This window comes from Acyrthosiphon pisum, chromosome A2, assembly GCF_005508785.2.
Source record: "Acyrthosiphon pisum isolate AL4f chromosome A2, pea_aphid_22Mar2018_4r6ur, whole genome shotgun sequence".
In the NCBI taxonomy this organism is placed as follows: Eukaryota; Metazoa; Arthropoda; class Insecta; order Hemiptera; family Aphididae; genus Acyrthosiphon; species Acyrthosiphon pisum.
In genome coordinates this window covers 60906762-60917780 of record NC_042495.1, presented here as the reverse complement: position 1 = coordinate 60917780, position 11019 = coordinate 60906762, and the positions used below count along the sequence as shown (strand labels likewise).

The following is an 11019-nucleotide window of genomic DNA, read 5'->3' as shown; positions in this document are numbered from 1 at the left end:
AGATAATCTTATAAGGAATCTTGTATTACATTTTCTTATCTTAGATTTAAAAAGAAAAATTTTTACGAATTCTTAACTCAAAATAATTTGCTAATTTTCGTGATTTTTACATATTTTGTCAATTTTTGAACTTTAAATGCTAATTAAAAAAAACTGTGACTAAGGATTTTTAATATTTTTCAAATGTCATTTTAACAATATAGTAGGAGCTTTGTATTAAATTTTCAAGTATTTTTACTCAACAAATAATGTTTTATTGACATTCATAGAAAAAAAAACTAATTAAATTGGAAACTGAAAGTGTCCGTAAACAGCTCAAAAGAAATTGAAATATTTTGAACATTTTATCATGTATAAAAAATGGAAATATAAACAACCGGTGAAAATTTCATGTATCTATGGTCATTTACTTTAGAGTTACACCAAAAACCAAATTAAATTTTGTGAAAAATCAATTTTGCGTAAAAATTCCCGTTTTTCCTTAATTTTTCTTTAGTTTTTTTTGACGCTTTTGAAAATTATTGGGAATTTTAAGTTTTGACCTCCCCAATGCACCAACGATATTCATTTTCTGATCGAACAAGATACTGAAGTTGAAAATCGTAGCATTATTTCGACTACTTATCGTGTACACAGACACAAAAAAAAATAAAAAAATAAAAAAAAGAACACACATCATTGTAAAATCAATACATTCATCGTTCCACTCAGAATCTAAAATTGACATTTTCATGGAAAATGAAAATGTCCTTAAAGAGCTCAAAATAAATCAAAATATTTTGAAAATGTTATGGTGTATAGAAAATGCTAAGATAAACATTCAGTCAAAATTTCATATATCTACGGTCATTTTTTTTAAAGTTACACCAAAAACCAAAATCGATTTTCTCGAAAACAGATTTTGCGTAAAAATTCCCGTTTTTCCTTAATTTTTCTTTTGCTTTTCACGGCGCTTTTGAAAACTATTGGAAAAATTTTACTTTTGACCCCCCAAAGTACCAACTAGATTCACTTTCCTATCAGAAAAGGTACCGTTGAAGAAATTCCAAGCACTTTTACTGTCCTAAAACGTGATGACAGACACAAAAATAAAAAAAAAAATAAAAAAACACACATCATTGTAAAATCAATACATTCATCGTTCCACTCAGAATCTAAAAACTAAAAAAATTGAAAACTGAAAATGTCCGTAAACAATTCAAAACAAATCAAAATTTTTTGAAAATTTTATTTGTATAGAAAATTCAAATATAAATGACCAGTGAAAATTTCATGTATATACGTTTATTTGTTTTAGAGTTACACCAAAAACCAAAATTTTGTGGAAAACCTATTTTGCGTAATAATTCCTGTTTTTCCTTAATAATTTGTATGTTGTTTTCACCGTCGCTTTTGAAAACTATAGGAAATTTTAAAATGTTGACCTCCCCAATGAACCAACAATATTCACTTTCCCATCGAACAAGATACTGAAGTTGAAAATCGAAGCATTATTTCGACTACTTATCGTGTACACAGACACAAAAAAAACACACATCATTGTAAAATCAATACATTCATGGTTCCACTCAGAATCTAATAACCATGTCTAATATAATATTATCTTTCATATTTTTGAACTGCTTTTTAAGAATCTTATTAGGATCCTCGTATTAAATATTCCAGCTTTTTTACTGAGTGAATTTTACCATGGATAATGGTAATATAAAGATTTAAAAATTTCAAGTGGCTGCCGTTATTAGTTTTTGAGTTGCACAAAAAATAAAAAATAAATTTTTTCAAAAATTGGTTTTGCGTAAAAATTACCTTTTTTATTCATTTTTTTTTTTTTTTTGTTTTACCGAAACTTTTAAAAACGAATGGGAATTTTTAATTTTGATCTCCCAAATGCATAAACTAGATTTACTTTTTTATCAAAAATATGCTAATTTCGAAAGTCGGAGCACTTTTACTACCTACCTACCCCAAATGTTGGTGACAGAAAAAAAACAGAATATTGTAAATGCAAATATACAATACATTCATCGCTACGCTCTGTATCTAAAATACGAAAGTTTTTTTAAATTCGAACATTATTATTAAATAAATTGTTTGCTTACCATGATTACCAAAAAGTTGGACCATACCACTGTTAGTTATCATATTTTATATACAGTGATAAGTATATTATTGAATTTAAATTTAACACATCCAATATCCATTACAGACTACAATGACCCAATCAATTACGATGTACACTCATACTTAAATACAACCTATATATATTGTACAATATAGTGGTTACCTATGCTTTCAAACTTATTAAATTGTTATGCTAACGTCTTGACCACTGTATTATTACAGATACAATTGTAAAATATGCATAAAGAACCAAAGCCCAACATCTTAAACAGTTGGGAGGAAGATCCACCTATTTAAGTTGGCTCCTCCCCTTAAATACTCCACTGGTTCTATACAATTTACCAAGGCTACGATCCGCGTATATATTCTCATATTATTATAAAGCTCTTTAATAATAAATGTTTGATTTATGAACAATATAAAATATGAACAATTTAAAACGTGCGTAGCGCACTTACCGTGTTTATACTGATTGTTGCGTTTTATGACCGATTCAGCAGTCTTCCGGGCGATGAAAAACCATTCACTTGTGTTGGTCAAGTACTTGTACTCGACGGCCAAGTCCTTGGCCAGTATGCCCTCGCCCTTGGGCAGCCGGTACGCGTATGGGCAGAACAGCTGGTAGTGCTTGTACTGGTGTTGATCGTAACAATTTCCCGCCGCGAATATGTCATCGTCGAACTCCACCATGGAAATCACGCCGGCATGCAGCAGATATTCCGAGTCCATGACTTCGGGACCGGCGTACTTCCAAAGCCTTGTCAACATGTTGGCTCTGTTAACAGCCACATCGGCTTCCACACGAAACCGTTCCTAAACATAATGAAACCTTTGTTAATTATATTTTTACGTTACTCGGAGTTAATGCGGTAAGTGAACATATAATAATAGATTTTATTTTATTTTATAAATGTTCGCTGCGTGGCCATTGAGAGTTACGGCATGTTACATGATAATTATTTTACATTTTTCGATGATAATATTTTTTATTTTTACAAGTGAAATACACATTATATCAGTACAACTACAGTGAACGTCGGATGATCATGGACATAAAAGAAACAATATTTGTAACATATTAGATTCTGAGCGGGAGCGATGAATGCGTATTGGTTTTACAATGATGTGTGTTATTTTTTTGTGTATGTCATCACTGTTTGGGGCAGTAGAAATACTTCGATTATCTCCAAAAGTATCTTCTACGATGGTAAAGTAACTATATAGTTAGCGCGTTCGGGAGATAAAAATGTAAATTCTTAATAGTTTTCAAAAGCGTATAGAAAAACAATAAAGAAAATACCAGAATTTTTACGCAAAATCAGTTTTTGACAAAATCAATTTTGGTTTTTGGTTCTAAAACAAATAACTATAGATACATGACATTTTCACTGTATGTTTATATTAGTATTTTATATACACGATAACATTTTCAAAATATTTTGACTTGTATCGAGCTGTTTACGACTATATTCAGTTTACAATAGTTTACAATAATTTTAGTTTTTTTCTATAAATATCAATACAATTTTATTCGTTGATCAAAAAGTTTGAAAATGTATTATAATGCCCCTAATATATTATTACAATTACAGTTCAAAAATATTAAAAATACGTAGTCGCACATTTTTATAAACATTTAAAATTCGAATTATTTTGAGTTGGAAAATCTAACATTTTAAAATGTAATACAAAATTCCTTATAAGTCTGTCTACCTTTATCAAAAAAAAATGTCTAAGAAAGTCAAATTAAATTTTTATGAACGTTTGAAATTGAAATTTTTACAACATTGGATATTCACTTGATTTCTTAAGTAGCGCTTTTCTTGTTTTGTTGTTATTCAAAAACACCATAAATATTTTCTATACACTATAAAATGTTGAATATATTTTGACTCTTTTTAAGCTGTTTACGAACATTTTAAATTAAATTTTTTTTTAGTTTTTTTTCTATAAATATCAATAAAATTTTATTTGTTTGGTAAAAATGCGTGAAAATTAGTTGGGTCAAAAGACGTGAAAATTAATAAAATAGGCTCCTTATATATTGTTACAATAGTAGTTGAAAAATATTTAAAAAACATATGAACAATTTTTTTTATAAGCATTTAAAGTTTGAGTTTTACAAGATTTATCAAATTTAAAATTTAAAATTGATTTTGTAGTTAAAATGTTCATATTATATAGCTATAAGGATTGGAAATTTAAAACAAAGTTCCACGTAAGTAGGTTATTCTATAACTAAAAAACCTCAAACATTTTTTTTTATTGTTATTTTATGTTCAAATTTAGATGAAATTACCTATTAAATAACCAAGAATAACGATTTTAGTTATTTTGTTGAAATTTTATAAATATTTTATTTCAATTTAGCGGCTAATTTTTTAATAATATGTAATTACAATGTAAATATATTATAAATTATCCACACTGACAAACCATCTCCACTCAGAATCGTTTTTCGAATACAATGATTAAAATTATATCATTGAATTCAAATTGAATACCATCCATTACAAATGACCCACTTGTAACCTACTGTACAACAGAGCGAAATCCACTTACCCACCTTTCTTTTCTTTTTTTAAATTGTCAATATTATTTTATTTACTGATTTAGTTTTACAGTCTCAATTTTAATGATAGTATGAGAGGTCTATTATACATTTTATCAAACATTTAGTAACTTTTATTTGCGACTGTTAAATAAATAACGCTGTTCGGTAAATATGTACGTGACTTTTTCCTAACTGTTTAATTGTCTATTTCAATTCAGTTCTAGAATGCAACTCTATAAAAACTACATATAATCCTCCATAATGATTCCACGCATCCCATACGCTGTACAATAAATATATATATACATATACAGTATACACTCACCTAACCTGACCCTAACCGACTGTATGTGGTCTTCTCGAATGCGTATATTGTTTAAACGATCTTATTGGTCCCACGTTTAACGTTTTAGTTGTGGTACTATAGCTTTATCTTGACTGCATAAATCATCCCCAGCATTTCATATGTGAGACGAATAATATTTTATGTTATCTTTACGGAGGAAATAACGCGTTTTCCTTCTTCGGAATTGGACAATATCTCCAGCAAAGTTTCTTTAGAATGACAATTCTCGCGTCTGCAGATCCCTTCAAGCGAAATTGGCCTAAATATGTTTTTTTTTACATTCAATTCCAGATGACGCATACTCGTACACGTTTTTTTTTATTATGAATTAATATTATTAAATGTAGTATTTTGCTGCGGACCCATAAAAAACCATCATGGTTTACTATTGCATTTATAATTATATTTTTAATATAGTAATATATAAAACCATGTATGTGTGAGTATGTATAATATATTGTATATTATATAAGTAGGTACACAACTTTTACTAATATAAATAAATTGCATTATGCTTATTGCTTATATCGGGTAACGTGCAGCCATGGATGACGTCGTATGCTGTTTAAACATTGAAAAAATGGTTGATAAGTAACAGCACGCAGATCTTTAGCTACCAAAACTACAAAAATATTATTGCTCGAGTAATAAAACAATTTAAATAAATCTCATTATTATTAAGTGCTAATAGAAAATTGAACCTACCAGGATTTCAAATAATGTTACAATATTCCAATACTCAACAAAATGAACTCTGTCAAGATAAACCAATATCATGGAATGTTAGTAGGTATATCCAATTAAAATTGACTAACATAATAATTCTTGTTCAGATTTGTATTATCAATATAGGTACATTTGATTATTAATAAATTAATCATAATATTATAATGTTAGTATAAATGAATAATAATTAAAACCATTTCTTCATAAATAATGGTATTCAATAAAAAAACATTACAATCAAATCTTAAGTATTTAATTTATTATTTATATTTGTGCGTATTTTCTATAACTACCTATTTATTACGCATTACAAATAGAGTTTATTTCTAATATTATCCGTTTATAACTTAAATTGTTATTTAAATATTAATGGGAACCTTATCACAACCAATGCAACATCTCCGAGAAAATCAGTAAGGCAAACCTACTTTTATTTAGAAAAAAAAATCTAATATGTAGGTACAATTTAATATAAACTTGATGTAATATCTTTAATGTAAATAATATATTAATGGCCATGTTGCCGATCAATACAAAAAAATAATAAATAAATATAAATGTAGAAGAAAAAAAGGAAAAAATAATTGGTAACTAATAATTCTTTGGTTTTATATTAAAATCATAATAATTGTTATTTTCTCTTTTTTTTTGTTATAAAAAATAATACGTTGTGGTGGCTTTATTATAATGCTATATTCTTAATTATTAATTAATTTTGTCTGTGATTTAATATTTTAATTGTTTATAATATCTTTGTGTGCCAATTCAAAGTTATAAAATTTAAACTATTGGATCTTTGACTGTAACTAATTATTTGAAGATTAAGTCGTTTACGAAAAGGTGAACCTTTGTTGCTATAGGTATTCATTATAGGTATTCAATCATTATTCAATAGTATGACCATTTAATATGCAAGGACAAAGTGCGGACTTATTGGCAACAATGTTATGAACGTTGAATATAAATGTATAATACGGAATGTCCGTTGTCTAACCAATATTCACATTTCAATGATTAGATTACCCTGGTAAATATGTCAGCTATATGCATACATCATCCATTAATATTAGATATTATAATAAGATGTATCAACCCGCTACTTAAAATCGCTTGAAATATTAATCAGAACCAAATCATTCGCGTAGCTGGAGGGGGGGGGTCGAAGACGGCTTAACCCAAAATAGACAATTTCAACCCCTCTTTCAAAAAAACTTTATCATGCATTCAATATGTCTAACATCCAGTAATTATATAATTAATTTAAGTACCTACTATATAATACAGAGATTTAAAATATTAAAACGTACATAAGATACTATAAAAAAAATCAGACTGTGTATTTTTAATATTTATAAAAAGCTATAGGTACCTAAGTAAAAATATCAGGAATTTTATATTAAGTTTTCAAGTTTTTGACCGAGCATAAAATGTGTTACCGACATAAAAAAGAAATCTAAAAATAATAGCATTTCTAGAAAATGGTATTATAAATATTTCGTAAAAATGTTGAGTATCTATATTATACGGATCTGCGGTTTTTCATTTTCACAATAAAATAATCAATTTAGTCAAAATTCGGTATTGTGTAAATATTTTCGTTTTCTGATTTTTTTTTATTCTCTTTGATTATTATTAAAAACACTGAATTTTCACTTTTGACTTAAAGTATCATCCAGAACCAATTTTCTACCAGAAACCCCCTCAAAGTTCAGGTTTGAAATTCCAAAAGGTGATTATACTGATTATAGACAGATAAACAAAACATATACATCATTGTAAAATCAATAAATTCAAAATAATGTGTTAACGTCACTCAAAATCTAAGATATCCATATCATCGTAGGTATTTTATTTATATACTTAGGATAGATATTTTCATCACATCCTACTAAAATATGACTTTGTCGAGATTAAAATGATTCGATTTTGGAATAAACGGAAAATGTTTAATTTGGAAAAATTGTGACTATTTCACTCAGATTAAGTTTTTTAAAATGTACTGTGACTGTACACCATTAAGACCAATCATAAATCATCTTAGGGATTCATATTATTCTAAAATAACTAAAATTCAGAACATATTATTATAATAATATCAGTTACACGTTCTTAATAATTAATATTGATAATGCAATTGGATTTTTTAGATACACCGGCGATGAGTGGTTCATTTGTGTGTATTATACAGCGTACATTTATCTTACCTTAAGATTTAATGGACATTCGATTGAAAACTTAGTAATAAATTGTATTCATATAAATATTTAGTGAAACGGAATGATTAATAACGGTAATTTCAGATGGTATTGTTGTGAAAACGGTTAACGGTTGGTGCTGCGTCATACAAACGCTGATGTACCTACCCGCTGTTCATTATTCATGCAAATTCGTAGACATTTTTAATAAAATATATATATATATATATATATATATATATACATGATATACATAATCATAATACATGTTATGTATTTCAACATAATAGATTATTAAAATATACTGGATTTATAATTGTTGAAATCGTGAGAGTATCTACCTATATAGTTTTACTAGTATTACAACACCGTCGATCATCATTCATTGAAAAAAAATTCTAAATCATCTCGTACGATTCACAAATTCTCAGAGTTATTTTAAACTCTTTAATAACCGTCCACTGTTATTTATTATTATCGCTATATAATATGTTTTAATTAACTCAATTTCAGTGCGTACAGAATTATTATATGCAACTTGATTAGAAGAAAATATATAGAAAGATAGACGACAGCCTAATTGTTCATATTTTATGATATTATTGTTCATAAAATATGATGGCATGTATATGAGCTATAAAATTAATTTAATTTATAACATTGAAAACAAAACGAGTTAGTTAGGGTTAATAGTTAAAAGACTCTCACCCACGCACACACCCACTCAAACGTCTATTGCCGGACTGCAACATTCTGTATTTATTACTTTGTTTGGGGTGGGGGGGGGGGGTCATCATAAAAGAAAAAAACAATTAACGAAGCCCATTTCATAACATTTGAAGAAGCAAATAGTAATAGAATAATTATACTTAATTTCCAAATAAAATGTATTATTTATTTTTAATAATTATTTTATTTAATTTTTTGCGATCATTTTCGCATTTTCTCAAGGTTTATTATAATTATATTTTTATATAAATCTATTTATTTAATTTTTTGCATATTATACATTGGTATATTTATCAAAATTTATTTGTGCTAAAATGTTATAAAAAATATTTTATAATAATTGTATTAATAATCAAATGAAGGTAGGTATATAGGTAGACATAACTGCAGAAGATCTCTGCATTGCTTTTCCTCATTCAATTATTCAGTTCTGGATACATAGGTTACCGATGTTCAAATCCACTTATTTAATTTTCGTATGAGATTATATTATAATAACTACTTTCGTATGTCTATACTATAATTGCCCAACATTTCCACGCATTTTTGATATTGATGATATAAAGAAAACTCTCAAAGGATTTTAAATGCGCCTAACCAGTAATCTTCGGATATGAATGTGGACACTATAAAAGTTGAATAAAAATAAAACAGTTTTCGGTTCAGTACCTTTTATGTAAAAGTAAAATATACTGAACGGCCAACGATGTAACAATATTACATATTATAATATATTATTATTCCTATATCCAATCAAAAATATAAGTAATATAAGAATTGTTTGTTCTTTTTTATTCTTCTACTGCCGTTGGCAGTGTCCAGCGAACACGATTTATTTTTCATAATAATATAAAATATAATATCGTACTATAATAAATCTCGGGGAAATGAAAACAAAAGTGTGTTAACCATACCATAACCATACCATAACCACACAAATCATCAATAATAATAATATTATTATCGTGATCGTCCGTTCCGACACCTTTTGAAAAACAAAACACTCAAGCAATAGTCAATGGCATATATTATTATGTCATGACTTAGGTCACGGTTGGTATAGTCGATAGGTACCTAGGTACTTGTGCGAAATGCGCACAATGTGAAGTTTGTATAATTAGATTTTACCCGTTCGAGCCAATTATAACGAGTACGCGTCACTAAATTTTTCACACCTGTGCCTCGTCGTAAAACCTAGACAGTCTATATCGTTATCGCAAGAAACAAAGCTCAAACGTAATATTATATTCTGACTTTAACGTATAATTCAATTAAGTCAGTATATTGTATATGTACCATGTCGTTATTCTTTTGGTCCTTATGCAAATAAAGAGATTGCAGCTCGCGTCTATCTCGCATTGTTACAGTTATTATTATTACATTGTTGTTTACGTTAATTTAATATCCATAATAATAGCACGTCATTATAAATAGGTATAAAATATGGTAGTTAATCATCCGTTCTTATGTTTTCAAAATTAATTCTGCTCTTTAGGTACCTATTTCGTCAGTGTGACATCATTTTACTTTCATTATTTATAAAAGAACATTCAAAGGTATAGTTTTCAAATAACTATTTTGAAGTACCTCTTTTTACTTTTATTTATGAGTTCAAATGTATGTTTATCTTTCAGTAAAAACAATATTCCTATAATAATTATTTCTTGTACAAACTTATTTTACAGTAAATTTATTCAGTTTTATAATAAACAGTTGTGAGTTTGTGACCTTTTAACTTTTACACTTGAGGTATATGAATCGTCATAATATTATACAATATGAAATACAAAATATCTATATTATTATTAAAATATTACATTAATTTTGTGATTAAACTTTTTAACTTTTAAGATAATATTATACATCGTTTGTAAATAAATCCGTGTTCATGTTACGATAAAGCAACATAATTTTATTGTATTCATTTGACTGTTGTATCATGCATAATATTTACAAATATTAGAGTTAAAACTATTAACTAGGTTAAGTGAACAATCATACTATGTAACAGGTAAAATTCCAAAACAAATCATACAATATTTAATAAGCTAGGGAACAACGTAGAAACATGCATTCCAAAAAATTAGGTTAAGGGGATTGGTGGCGGTGATTTCCTGTATTATTATAACACACGCGCAACATAAGAATTTAGACGTGTTTTTTGTCCAACGTACCGATTGATATAGTGAAGCGATAAAAATTCTGAAAACAGATTTGAATTTGTCGTCAAGTCTACTTGAGATCGGTCAGTCTACATTTTTGATTTTTTAATTTACACTTCTCCAAAAAATGGAATATGAAATTTTTTTAATTACTCTTTAATAATACAATAATTTTAGGATTTTGGG

General features: G+C 27.3%; 1 protein-coding gene across 1 annotated transcript in view; it reads right to left on the bottom strand.

Moving 5' to 3' along the window:
- The window catches only part of LOC100168979 (probable G-protein coupled receptor CG31760), a 268373-nt gene that overhangs the window by 65454 nt on the left and 191900 nt on the right, over window positions 1–11019 (bottom strand). The window contains exon 3 of the mRNA XM_029489788.1: window positions 2580–2934. Within this exon, the coding sequence (XP_029345648.1) occupies window positions 2580–2934 (355 nt within the window). The remainder of the gene's footprint in view (window positions 1–2579; window positions 2935–11019) is intronic.